This window comes from Silurus aristotelis (genome assembly GCF_946808225.1).
Source record: "Silurus aristotelis genome assembly, chromosome: 8".
In the NCBI taxonomy this organism is placed as follows: domain Eukaryota; kingdom Metazoa; phylum Chordata; class Actinopteri; order Siluriformes; family Siluridae; genus Silurus; species Silurus aristotelis.
In genome coordinates this window covers 12,271,458-12,286,019 of record NC_139581.1, presented here as the reverse complement: position 1 = coordinate 12,286,019, position 14,562 = coordinate 12,271,458, and the positions used below count along the sequence as shown (strand labels likewise).

At 38.1% G+C, this 14,562-nt stretch overlaps 1 protein-coding gene across 14 annotated transcripts in view; it reads right to left on the bottom strand.

Moving 5' to 3' along the window:
- The window catches only part of tenm4 (teneurin transmembrane protein 4), a 205,271-nt gene that overhangs the window by 100,714 nt on the left and 89,995 nt on the right, over positions 1 to 14,562 (bottom strand). For 5 of the 14 annotated variants that reach the window (XM_083548345.1, XM_083548346.1, XM_083548352.1 and 2 more), the window contains 2 exons: positions 5,017 to 5,263; positions 1,612 to 1,686 (listed from right to left, as the gene is read on the bottom strand). In XM_083548345.1, the coding sequence (XP_083404471.1) occupies positions 1,612 to 1,686; positions 5,017 to 5,263 (322 nt within the window). Of the gene's footprint in view, positions 1 to 1,271; positions 1,371 to 1,611; positions 1,687 to 5,016; positions 5,264 to 14,562 lie in introns of all 14 variants that reach the window. The other 9 variants (XM_083548343.1, XM_083548349.1, XM_083548350.1 and 6 more) reach the window with 3 other exon arrangements.

The following is a 14,562-nucleotide window of genomic DNA, read 5'->3' as shown; positions in this document are numbered from 1 at the left end:
GGCGCAGTAATATTGTATTGCACAAGTTCACAAAGAAAAAGGTCAAGAAGCGTGTGTTGATGTTTTATGTTTACGGCTGGCCTGAACACCATATGCAGACTCTGAATTCTCATTCTGTGTTTTCGCTTTTAACAGCTTTTGACAATTCAAAGTGATTTGGAGTTAGGTGTTGTGTTTGGTGTGAACAGACAATTGAATGAAATGAGTTTACACAAATAACATTACATACTTTGTCAGACTGTGCTGTATATATTCTGAGAAGCAAGTATTCAATTTTGACAATGATAACCTTTTTTTTGGTGTATCAGGGATAACATTATAAAATGTTTTGCCCACCAACAGCTTTTTTAATGCATATTTAACCATTATACATTATGTCTAATAGACTGTCATTGATCAATACCAGGTGTTATAATAGAGCACGTCATGTCACATGACAGTATATCTATAATGTGAAAATGTATGGATAATCAGTGACTACGCAGTGCATAGAGTTAGCAATTAAACGCAACAAACCCTGGAGTATTCAAATGATTCAGGCCAGCCTTTGTTAAGTGTTTTCCCCCGCATGTTAGACAGTACTGAACACGTCTGTACAGTCAGTGAAGCTGTCACTTAGACTTTTCGTTTGCTTTGCCCACTTTTAAACCTGCATTAGGTTCAAAACATTGACATTAGGGTTTGCCACGATGCAATTGTGAATCGATATGTAATTTAATTCATAGCTCGAGTGACCACGGAGGACACTTGTTAATATGGACCCGTGCGGTGACTTTGAATTCACCTCCAGAGGGTGTGTCTTTGAAAAAAGCTGCTATATATTAATATATATCCATATATATTGCAGGGCACAAAGTGGAGAGGACAGCTCGTTTGCCTTTGAAGATCATGACAGACTCTTGATAAAGGATGCTCAGGTCCGAATGAGTGCTCTGGTTATCTCATTGGCCTTCAAAGGCGATAAGAGATGTTTGAGACAATTGAGACCGCTTCACTGACTCAGAGATACTCAGAGGTGAATTACATATGAATCGTATGCAATCTTGACCAGTCTAATGTGCTAAAAAAATCAATTGCAATTTTATTTGTTATTATTGATCATGTTAGTTCTGTGCATGCAAAAAAAAAAGGATAGCTGGAAGGTGCAATTTCACATTTAAACAAAAAAACAGATCGAAAAGACAAGATTAATGCACGCATGTAAGCGCTAGGAAGCATGGCAAAGCAGATCCTACTAGTTAGACCGGCCGCAGTCGGAGCATGCAACATACCCGTCACTGTAAACATTGTCGCGGCGGGCCGTAGCCAGTATGTCCATCTCTATAAGGTTGTCCTGTAAACTCTCTAGGATTGTCTGCTTTGCTATGTTTCTACACATAGAGAGATGGATATATGGATGAGAGTGAGGGACATGCATGCAAGAAGGAAACACAGATGTGATCATCCTGTGACCTCAGAAGTAAAGGCGGGGGAAAAAACTCACAGAGACAAAAGTAAAGAAAACAAAACTAAAGCCCTTATGGAACTAAACTAGGAGTTTGTTGTTTGGTGTAAAACCTCCCCATACCCTGTACTGGAACCAAACAGTGTTTTCCCATCACAAGCATGTACCTTGTATTGTATGACCCTTGCCCTTCTCTGCAAGAGTCCTGCTCCTCTCTAATAAACATTAGAGTATTCTGGTTCCTTTATGGTTGGGGTTAAAAAAGAACAAGGTGTTATAAATTTACTTTCTAAAAGGTGAAAAATGTATAACGATAATTTATAAGTCAATAAAAAACACATTACGGTTTACAGGCAGTTCTACGTTATATTTCGAAATGTTAATAAGTTTCAGGAAGAAAATGGATGTTAACCGTCGGAAGAAAAAACTTTTCTCTCGTCTGAGGAATGCCAAATCGAGTCCGCATCAGACGGCTGTTCCATAAGGGAATGCTAAGGTGAGGCAATGGAAGAATGAAGCACCTAGCATGCAGAGCACAAACTCTACACCTTTTAGTTCAACAAGAGAAAAGACTTGTTTCCCTCCTGTTCACTTCGGGTTACTTTGTTGTTTATGGTTTATTTGTTCAACCGATGAGAGAATCGCTAAACTTTTAATGAGAAAGCTCGAGAATAAATTTTGACCACCAGGGTGTAGGTGGATAGAAAAAGTAGAAAAAGAGAGCAATGGAAGGCCAAACTAAGCCATAACATTGTGGGAGTCTCTCTCTCTCTATTTGTCGCTTTTTTTTTTTTTTTTAAACTAAAGCCCTATGTATACCAGTCCCTGTGAACCTTTCGTAATGGCTCTATTTTCTTTCAAAAGACTTTATCTAACCAACGGATTGGATGAGGTGCATGAGGGAGGGGTTGATATAATGCTGATTTATTCACTTTCCCAACACCTCCTTTTCTCCTGCATGCTGGCTGGCATGACCATCTGTTCTCTTCTCGTCTGGGAATACCTGCTACAGATTAAACTTTGGGAAAATCCGTAGCGCCTAATCAGTCATTATGTCGTTAAGTGTCCCTTCGCAAACTGAAATTAACACTCATTTTCCTGTTGAGTGGACCGCCACAGCAACGATCATGTAGAGATGGAAGAAGAGTGAAAACGGTGATCAGTAGATCCATAGCATATGTGCATGTTAAAAGATATTTGACTGTAGTAAGAATAGAACATTATATATTAAAAATCCTGAAGTAAAATCACCATAATCTGAATATATTAGAAATCGGTTAGGCCACATACAGGAACCTATAACTAAAACCTACCACCATAAGTACATTTAATTAATATGGTCTGAAGTGTCTTATGCCACTTATACTTATAACCTCATCTGTGCTGTGCTGATAAACGTTGCACAGCACAATGACTGTCCAAAAAAGTCACCACATCAACAGCTTAAACAAAGTTTTACATTGCTTAAACAACATGACTATGTGGCCCATCTGCTATACAAGCCCCTGTGTATAAACTGTTAATACAATAACTATAATGTATTAAAACAATCGCATTAAAATAAACCTACCGCTGATCTTACAGTCAGAATTACATGAACGTGCTGTTATACAGAATTAATACATGCCTTCAGTACTTAATAATAAGCTCACTGAAAATGTTTTATTATAATATACTATTTACATTAACAGTTGATTTAATACCAAAACTGCTCAAGCTGCCATTTTTTAATTTATTTTTGTTACGCATAAATCCATTGTCACATTGGGACAGTTTGATGTAACCACAATATGTCTAGGGTTTTTAGGGTATCTTGCATGGTTGGTGTCCGAGGAGACAGCATCTTAATGAATAAAATATTAGTATTAGTATTCACCGTAGTAAATGAATGCTTGGTCACATAATCGTCCAAAGAATGGATAAATTTCGCAATGAATGAATAAAACCACTGGCATTATTGTAGAATTTTAAAACGTTACTTTTCCCCACTTAAATATTGATGGACCTTTTGGACCAACTCGGAATGTATGTCACAAAGCTTGAATGGATCAGAGTTCAGTGCGTGCGTGGATAATCTGAACACTAGCTCTTTTCGGTCCTAAACCGATAGCGCTTATATTTTCCATGCATTAGAAGCATGCCAGAACGGTGTAGACAGTCATCAGCATTCAATGCACTTGACTGATCGGTTTCATATAAGACCCTTCTAAAGCAGCATGAGCAAAAGCTGATCGGAGATAAACAAGGACCCAGGGAGAGCGAGAGCTGCCCTGCAGGGGTCTGAATGCAATTACCTATCCATTATCTACTGACCTATACATTATACTTAAGAACATCAAGCTCTGTAAATTTCAAGCAGTAGGGAAAACAGTGCTTTTCTTTTGTGGAATGGTTTGGATGCATGGTAGATCACTGCCCTGACAATGACAGCCACATGAGCACGAGTTTTTACTAAAGGTCACTCGGCTGGAGCATCAACCAATGCAGATGCACCAATGTACATAAGGTAAAGCATGTATTTGCAAGAAACATGCCATTTAGTATAATGATGCACAGAAAATGCAAAACTGTCATTTTAATCTAATGATCCACATTAAAGTTTGTTTGCATACATTCGTTTTGTTCATTTGTGTTTTCTTTTTTTTTTTTGTATTTTGGCCCCATATACTTATACAGCACTAAACACCTACACAGCACTCTGCCAAGCCAGAACATTTTACCAAGCAAGCATTATGCATTATTATATATAAGTACAAACATTATTCATCTGTGAAATTGACCCTTTGGCTGTAAAAGCAGAGGAAGCTTATGTTTATCTAGACTCGTCCTCAATCTCATGCAAACTGACTCATCGTTGCAGGACTCATACATGGACTGATGATGCAAAATGTACAAAAGAAGAACAATATTATCTGTGAACTTTATCAACATTTGCTGGTTGTCGTAATCGCAGCGGGTAGATCTCACCACCTGGTGCCAACAGCGACTCTGTGCTGTAACCTGGCAAATCTGGCTCACCATATATGAGTCTGCGGTATGCTACAGTTCGTTGTTTCCCTTGCTTTTTATGACATTCAAAGTTGTGGAACTTAGAGGCTACAGATTAATCATGGCCTTTTTGCAGTTTGAGATCAGGCCATTTTATAGGTGACCTGATGAGACACTGTTCCACCTGGATTTCATTAGGGAAAAGTGCACCAAACAACCTTTATAGTGAGTGACATTGTGCAAAGCCTCACTGTCAAAACTGTTCTGCAACTTACAGGCATCACAGAACATGAACAACTTTCTTTTAAAGTAAACAAACTATAATTATACAGCAGTTAACTTATAATTATGATTACAGAAAAATGCTGTCTTTCGTACTTCCATCTGTAATTATGCTCATTAAAATCTAAATGAAAAAAAAAAAAATATTCAGATAATCATCTACACTAAAGAAGTCGAACTCAGGCCAAAGTGCATAACATACAGGCATACAATGAATCATGGAGCTCATTTGGTAAATGATCTTTTTATTATTATATTTTAACATTAGCCATGTCCACATAAAGCCTAGACCTCTGTCCTACCTGGTCTCCAGTGGGATGTTGCTGTTGAGGAGCCAGTTGTCCTGGGCGCTTCCAGAGTCTGGGGCGCTAGAGGGTCCTTCGGGGGCTGCCGTACTGTCGGTGGGCGCTGGACTGACGTTACTGCGTGGTGTGTAGTTACTCCGGCTCAGTGAGCCCACAGATGTTCCATGGTGCTGACTGGGAGAATGCGAGTGGGAGAGGGGGAGTGGAGGTGTCCTCAGGCGCGAATGATTTTGGTAAGAGCCCTCTAAAGAAGAGAAGAAAGAGAAGGAGACAAAGGAGTTAAGGTGAGATGGATTGAAAAGGAATGAGAGGAAGCATAAGGTTGCATTATATAAGGCATTATAACCTGCAAGCATAGCACAAAGAGCTGTACACTCAGTCAAAACTGTATTCTCAAGGGCTCTGGCTTTATACAGGATTTCCACTAGGTACATTTCGTGAAAGGGAAATCCTCTGTTGTATAACATTTATGGGTTATACCAGAGGCACAAACAAAAAAGAGTTTAGGGTGCTAGATGGAACAGTGTGTAGGTGGGTATACTTCTGTTTTGTCTCCAGTGGGGAATTCTTGTCTATAAAATTCCAAAATGTATCCATAAAACATGGGGCTGTACATCATTACATCATTAACATCAACAGCAACACTTTATGTTTACCTATAGTTTGTTTTAATTGTAGTGCATTTATAACTATTCTTATTTATTTTACTTATTAAGAAGTCACAGAGTTTAATCAGTTACTGGCTATAGACAGACCGAATGTCTCACAAGCTGACTGTCTGGTGTGTTCCATTGGTAAAAGTGGCAAACTTTTTTTTGACAGAAAGAGGCAATGAGATACAGCAAGCCACGATGAACAACGAGTCAATTACTGCTACGGTATAAACTGGCAAAAGGTTAAGAGTATTTCAACAGATTTTAACCTTCAAGATTCTGAAGCTCAGGGCCAGAAAAGTGTACTAAAGATACACATTCCACTGTAGGACATTTTGAAGAAGGCTATTGAAAATTGGTTTAATCTGGTTAAACAATCCACCAAAGAATGCTATAATGACTCAGGCTATGGTTAAAGGAAACCCAGCATGATTCTATTTCATTTTTTTGTATTTGTGCTAAACAGAACATTGGAGCAAAAATATTTGAGGCACAGCCGATGTTACATGCACAATCTTTAAAACAATGTGAATGGCATTATGCCAGGTTGACATTCCACCATCACAGTCTAGCTGACAGCTGGAACACCCATCTAGCATTAGCTACCTGCACTGCTGACAAGCTGTCATTATCAAGTATGCTGAATTACCAGAGTCACCCGATGTGCTTCCATTATGAAGTGTTGTCCGACAGGTCAGAGCCTGCCATCAGGAGGCTTGTCAAGAGTTGCAACTTTTGTTTTTGTATCCTGCTGTCACTACATGTCATGGGGCTTGGGGAACTAACTGACTTTAGATAGTGTAGACCAAGATGGAAGCAAATAGTTCTTTATGTTATATTACAGTCTTAGCATCATTGGTGACAAAAAGCAAGTTTGCATCCATCCATGCATCTATAGCAACATGAGAAGTTTGTGTAATAGCCTAGGACTCCAATTACCATGAACAGTGTTGCACTCATCAGTGAACAGTTGATAACCTCAACAAACAAATTACAATGAATGAATATCTGGTGTCACCCAGAAGATGGGTTCTCTTTTGAGTCTGGTTCCTCTTAATATTATTCATATTATTATCTCAGTTTCTCCTTTCCATTGCTACCTGTATCTCACTCATTAGAGCCAAACTTACAGGTACAAATAAATAAACTTATATGTATAGTATAATGTATACACTTACAAAATGTATTTCCATAAATCTGCTTTGCTACCATGCCAACTGTCATAAGCACTATATAAATAAAATACAATTAAATACATAACAAAAATTACAAATTACACACTCAAAGGCAAACACAAACACTCATCTGAAAACATCCTAACAAAATGCATGGCACATTTTTCCGGTTCACATTTGCATTTTTATGATTGAGCCATCTATAGAGACTGAGTACAGCTATTAGCAAAAGTGCCCTCTACAAGCAAAAAGTCGAAAGTGACTGTAAAACGTTGCCGATGGCGAGGCTGATGTATTGTGCCGACCGAAATGTAGTTCATCCGACTGATATGTGAGCTCACTGTTCCATTAAACGATGCATAAACTGGGAAAGGTTGCTCAGAGTGCTAAACCCCTTCACATTCAGGCAAACAGTACTAACAAAATCAAAAACAAAAAAAAACAATATTTATATATATATATATATATATATATATATATATATATATATATATATATATATATATATATATATATATATATATATATATATAATTTTTTTTATTATTATTATTATTATATACAGTGGGTACGGAAAGTATTCAGACCCCCTTAAATTTTTCACTCTTTGTTATTTTGCAGCCATTTGCTAAAATCATTTAAGTTCATTCTTCTTCCTCATGAATGTACACATAGCTCCCCATATTGACAGAAAAACACAGAATTGTTGACATTGTTGCAGATTTATTAAAAAAGAAAAACTGAAATATTACATGGTCCTAAGTATTCAGACCCTTTGCTGTGACACTCATATATTTAACTCAGGTGCTTTCCATTTCTTCTGATCATCCTTGAGATGGTTCTACACCTTCATTCGAGTCCAGCTGTGTTTGATTATACTGATTGGACTTGATTAGCAAAGCCACACACTTGTCTATATAAGACCTTCCAGATCACAATGCATGTCAGAGCAAATGAGAATCATGAGGTCAAAGGAACTGCCTGAAGAGCTCAGAGACAGAATTGTGGCAAGGCACAGATTTGGCCAAGGTTACAAAAAGATTTCTGCTGCACTTAAGGTTCCTAAGAGCACAGTGGCCTCCATAATCCTCAAATGGAAGACGTTTGGGACGACCAGAACCCTTCCTAGAGCTGGCCGTCCGGCCAAACTGAGCTATCGGGGGAGAAGAGCCTTGGTGAGAGAGGTAAAGAAGAACCCAAAGATCACTGTGGCTGAGCTCCAGAGATGCAGTCAGGAGATGGGAGAAAGTTGTAGAAAGTCAACCATCACTGCAGCCCTCCACCAGTCGGGGCTTTATGGCAGAGTGGCCCGACGGAAGCCTCTCCTCAGTGTAAGACTCATGAAAGCCCGCATGGAGTTTGCTAAAAAACACCTGAAGGACTCCAAGATGGTAAAAATAAGATTCTCTGGTCTGATGAGACCAAAATAGAACTTTTTGGCCTTAATTCTAAGCGGTATGTGTGGAGAAAACCAGGCACTGCTCATCACCTGTCCAATACAGTCCCAACAGTGAAGCATGGTGGTGGCAGCATCATGCTGTGCGGGTGTTTTTCAGCTGCAGGGACAGGACGACTGGTTGCAATCGAGGGAAAGATGAATGCGGCCAAGTACAGGGATATCCTGGACAAAAACCTTCTCCAGAGTGCTCTGGACCTCAGACTGGGCCGAAGGTTTACCTTCCAACAAGACAATGACCCTAAGCACACAGCTAAAATAACGAAGGAGTGGCTTCACAACAACTCCGTGACTGTTCTTGAATGGCTCAGCCAGAGCTCTGACTTAAACCCAATTGAGCATCTCTGGAGAGACCTAAAAATGGCTGTCCACCAACGTTTACCATCCAACCTGACAGAACTGGAGAGGACCTGCAAGGAGGAATGGCAGAGGATCCCCAAATCCAGGTGTGAAAGACTTGTTGCATCCTTCCCAAAAAGACTCCTGGCTGCATTAGATCAAAAGGGGGCTTCTACTAAATACTGAGCAAAGGGTCTGAATACTTTGGACCATGTGATATTTCAGTTTTTCTTTTTAATAAATTTGCAACAATGTCAACAATTCTGTGTTTTTCTGTCAGTATGGGTTGCTATGTGTACATTCATGAGGAAGAAGAATGAACCTAAATGATTTTAGCAAATAGCTGCAATATAACAAAGAGTGAAAAATTTAAGGGGGTCTGAATACTTTCCGTACCCACTGTATATACATAATAGGGCTGTCAGTCGATTAAAATATTTCTCATGAGTTAACTGGTGATGAACTGCAACTTAATCACACGTTTTTTTTGCTCTTAATGTGCCTTAAATGAATACTTTTCAAGTTTGTTGTCAATAGGACACCAAATGGAACTTTTGCTATGTTTCCACACGGACGGTCATAATTGCCGGATGTGTGCATCAGAGTGGATTTTGGTTCTTAATTTGAGACGCATCATTAAAACAAATGTTAGTGAATAAAAATATTTTTCGGTGGAGTTAATTTTTTTATATTTAAAAAAGGCAGGATGTTGTTAATAAATATGTGTTGTGTTAAAGGTTTTACATCACATTATATAGCTTTTTATTTACATTTGTAATAACAAATGGTCAAACATAAACCAGCGCTGCATTAATCACACGTTAATAAAATTAGTGCCGTTAATATGAATTTGCGTTAATAAGTTATTAACACGAGTTATTAACGTGTTCATTTCGATAGCCCTGATATACAGTGAGGAAAATAAGTATTTGAACACCCTGCTATTTTGCAAGTTCTCCCACTTAGAAATCATGGAGGGGTCTGAAATTGTCATCGTAGGTGCATGTCCACTGTGAGAGACAAAAAAATCCAGAAATCACAATGTATGATTTTTTAACTATTTATTTGTATGATACAGCTGCAAATAAGTATTTGAACACCTGTCTATCAGCTAGAATTCTGACCCTCAACGACCTGTTAGTCTGCCTTTAAAATGTCCACCTCCACTACATTTATTATCCTAAATTAGATGCACCTGATTGAGGTCGTTAGCTGCATAAAGACACCTGTCCACCCCATACAATCAGTAAGAATCCAACTACTAACATGGCCAAGACCAAAGAGCTGTCCAAAGACACTAGAGACAAAATTGTACACCTCCACAAGGCTGGAAAGGGCTACGGGGAAATTGTCAAGCAGCTTGGTGAAAAAAGGTCCACTGTTGGAGCAATCATTAGAAAATGGAAGAAGCTAAACATGACTGTCAATCTCCCTCGCACTGGGGATCCATGCAAGATCTCACCTCGTGGGGTCTCAATGATCCTAAGGAAGGTGAGAAATCAGCCCAGAACTACACAGGAGGAGCTGGTCAATGACCTAAAAAAGAGCTGGGCCCACCGTTTCCAAGGTTACTGTTGGTAATACACTAAGACGTCATGGTTTGAAATCATGCATGGCACGGAATGTTCCCCTGCTTAAACCAGCAAATGTCCAGGCATGTCTTAAGTTTGCCAATGACCATTTGGATGATCCAGAGGAGTCATGGGAGAAAGTCATGTGGTCAGATAGACCAAAATAGAACTTTTGGGTCATAATTCCAATAAACGTGTTTGGAGGAAGAAGAATGATAAGTACCATCCCAAGAACACCATCCCTACTGTGAAGCATGGGGGTGGTAGCATCATGCTTTGGGGGTGTTTTTCTGCACATGGGACAGGGAGACTGCACTGTATTAAGGAGAGGATGACCGGGGCCATGTATTGCGAGATTTTGGGGAACAATCTCCTTCCCTCAGTTAAAGCATTGAAGATGGGTCGAGGCTGGGTCTTCCAACATGACAATGACCCGAAGCACACAGCCAGGATAACCAAGGAGTGGCTCTGTAAGAAGCATATCAAGGTTCTGGCATGGCCTAGCCAGTCTCCAGACCTAAACCCAATAGAGAATCTTTGGAGGGAGCTCAAACTCCGTGTTTCTCAGCGACAGGCCAGAAACCTGACTGATCTAGAGAAGATCTGTGTGGAGGAGTGGGCCAAAATCCCTCCTGCAGTGTGTGCAAACCTGGTGAAAAACTACAGGAAACGTTTGACCCCTGTAATTGCAAACAAAGGCTACTGTACCAAATATTAACATTGACTTTCTCAGTTGTTCAAATACTTATTTGCAGCTGTATCATACAAATAAATAGTTAAAAAATCAGATTTCTGGATTTTTTTTTTTAGATTATGTCTCTCACAGTGGACATGCACCTACGATGACAATTTCAGACCCCTCCATGATTTCTAAGTGGGAGAACTTGCAAAATAGCAGGGTGTTCAAATACTTATTTTCCTCACTGTATAGTGGCATAAAGTGGCAGAGAGAATATGTTCCAATATTGATACAGACCCTTAGAACATGTATACTGTGTAACTTGCTTAAATTTTACTACAAGATGTACATCTTACTGTTTTGACAGGTAACAAGATTGAGCAAGTTGAGTTGATGGACATCAGCTATCCAAATGTTTGGTTTGTTTGTTTCTGTCGTTTTCTCTCATAAGCAGATATATTATAGAAGCTGCCTGATTGTGAGAAGAATATCAACCATTCCAAGAATGTTACCTTGGCTTTAATTAATTAAAGCTATGATAAATCACCTTGTTAAAATGAGGAAGTGTATGCTTTATGGCAGGCGATGAGCACATTTTTTGTCGAGAATCATTACGGGATATGTCACCAACAGAAACCCAGTTGCTTTTTTATTCCCCTTCATTTCAGGCGCAGGCTTGGATCGTTTGTCAGAGAGCAGTGACAGATAGATCCATAAAGACTCACGTTCGCACAATCCTACGCTCCTGATTACTCAGAGCCTGATGGTTTTCCGAGCCAAGCTGACGATGACCCTGATGAAGCCGGCACCAAAACAGAATGAAAGAGATGAAGGAAAGTGGCTGCTACTTCCTCCTGCACCAGAAGGCTTGTTGTTTTCACTTACGTTTAAGGTATAAATGTCTGATGCGGTGAGATATTCAATATAAATTCAGATACTATTAAGTCTGGGAATCTGTCTGCTGGTGATTAAATAAACACATATGTTTGAGCAAGAGCAGCATTATTGCTGAAAATATCCGAAGCCCAAATTTATGTAGCACATGTTATGGCGTGAAGAGAAAACATTTGTCATAACCTTTTCAAAATCTTCTCCAGCAAAGCCAATGCTGTAATCAGCAAAGATAAAGTGCTGGATAATAAAACTTAAAGCCATACATTTTCAATCTGTCCCACAGGATGTTTATTTCCTTAAATACAAGTAATTCAACTGAGTAAACCTTTTTGCTATCAACAACACTGGTCAGGCTTTTACTATGCATTTGCTCTTGAGATGGCCTTTAGGTCTCTTAAAATAGCAGACGGCAAATGAGAACAGCTGATGCAGCGTTCAAGAGTAAGAGCTTTATTTTCATTGAAAAGCACAAATGCTGAGGCACATTCAAGTCCTTGAGACAATAAGAATCACAACAAAAGAAGCAATGACTCGTCAAAAAAATAAATCAGCCGCAGACCAAAATTGGTTCAAATCGCGCGGATGGACTGATCGATATTTAGACAAACCGGGTAACTGTACAGAAAGCCAAAATGAGATTAGACCCAAGTTTTAAACTTATAATAATATAAAAATGGTTTATTATCACCAGTCCCTCTTGTTTGCTAAAACCCTTATGCCTAGAGAAATAAAGGTGGGGGGAAAATTCTCTTGAGATATAATGTAATTTCCACCTAATTATCCAAGCTGACAGTTTGTAGGATATCAAAGTGTTTCATAATTATGGAACAACAAATGTGTCATGCAGCTGATATGAAAGGCAAGAAGCAGCTCTGAGAAAAATGCTACCACAAAATTTCCTATCCAAGATAATACATGGTGACATATTCAGAATATTCAGAAATATGTCTGAAATCTGTTTCCTTTTGGTTTAAGATGTATCTCAACCACAAATGAAGCTGCAGCATGTTAGTCTGGTCTACATCAGTGTTTTTAGTTTCTTCTCCTGAGGTAAAAATCCAAGCAGGAACCTTATCATTTATATTGACCCCAATGAATATAGTTTGCTCTTACATCAGTGTACACTAATAATCACTGATTAATTCAGTGTGAATGATTCTGTTGACTTCGTTTCCAATTATTTTGACTTGAATTGAAGCATTTGTCTTTTGCCCTGCCTACATTGGAAGCAATGAAGCATGTACATTGTGAATAATTTGACTCCTGGAATTTATAGTGTTTCCAAAGTGACAATACCAAATCTATGAGTGATAATGTCTATTTAATTTTGGCATATCACATTCACTGTCTTTACAAGAACACTAGCAATTTGACAAAGTTATTATTTTTTGCTTTTGTTAAACCGGCTCCTAAAGTACCAAAATTGTGTTTAGAAAGCAAGGCAAGGTTAGTAAGCAATGAAAAACATTTTTAAGTTGTGTTAATAAATAGATATCACATAAAGCAGGTGTCAAGTACAGAATATTTTTTAGGTAAAGCCTGATTTCTTCTGATGTTTTATGCATTTTTATTTATTTTTTGTTACCAAGACTTCATACATAGCGATGTGACTTGGTTCCACGATGCTGCCACACTGTTGGAAACACTCTCTATGAAGGTTGGCACTATAATGAACTATAAAAAACTGTAATGATCATTCATTTTTATCTTATAATGCATATTTAAGACACTGCAAATTACATTATAACAAAAATTAGGATGCATTATGCTTTAGAGCTTTCAGTATTATGCGTTTATTAACATAATGCATAACAAGGACCTTGTTCCACTCAGCCCTATTGTTTATGGTACATGATGGGATCTGCCTTTTACACAAATCATTTTAGATAACACTTATTTGCTACTGGTTACAATTTATTAATATTATCTATTAAATTAATTAATGCATCATTATTTATTAAAGCAGAACAGCATACTATATTCTTTTGGACATAAATTATTCAAAAACATTTTCACTTAGTAAAATTAAATAAAACATTGCATCTTAAAAAAATAATTAACTACATATCTAAACAAATACACACATATTGCCCTTCAGGTCTAAAATATTTGATGCTGACGAGCAAACTCAAAGAAAGTATCTATTTTTGGACCCTTTAAGACTGTTACATGAGGAAACTGAGGAAACAAAATCAAGAAGAAAATAAATGAATATGTGCCCAAAGTAAGTTAAAGAAGATAATGATTTAAATGTCCTTTAGATTGTTCAAACTTTCCATAAAAATGACTGTACTGTTTAAATAAAAGGGGCAACGGTTTTCCAGCTTCTGAGGGAACTTTATTTTACTCTTATAAATAAAAAAGTAATCTGAATAAATTGTTTAAAAGTATCAGTACACAACGTTGTGCAAATCAATGCTGAGCCTCGTAGGGTAATCGTCAAAATGTACTCGTGTTACACATAGATTTTATATTGTTATCAAACTTGTCTTGTAGATCTTGTGTATATTTCCATGGGTAGAAATAAAAGAAGGGAGGAAGAGAAGGATGGAAACAAAGAAAGAAAAAAGAAAGAAAGGAAGGATGAAAGAAGCGACTCCTATTGCTTGTTCAATATTTGCAGGCGACAAAGTCCCATTAAACTGGTCTGAAAACAATCTCTAAGGAAAATCAGGTTGCTTCAGTCAGCAGCATTAGTTAACCAATGGTTGATACGAAACCCTCAAACCTTGTGCAGAATTGATTTGTGAATATAAATAATTGATGAGTAGTGAGG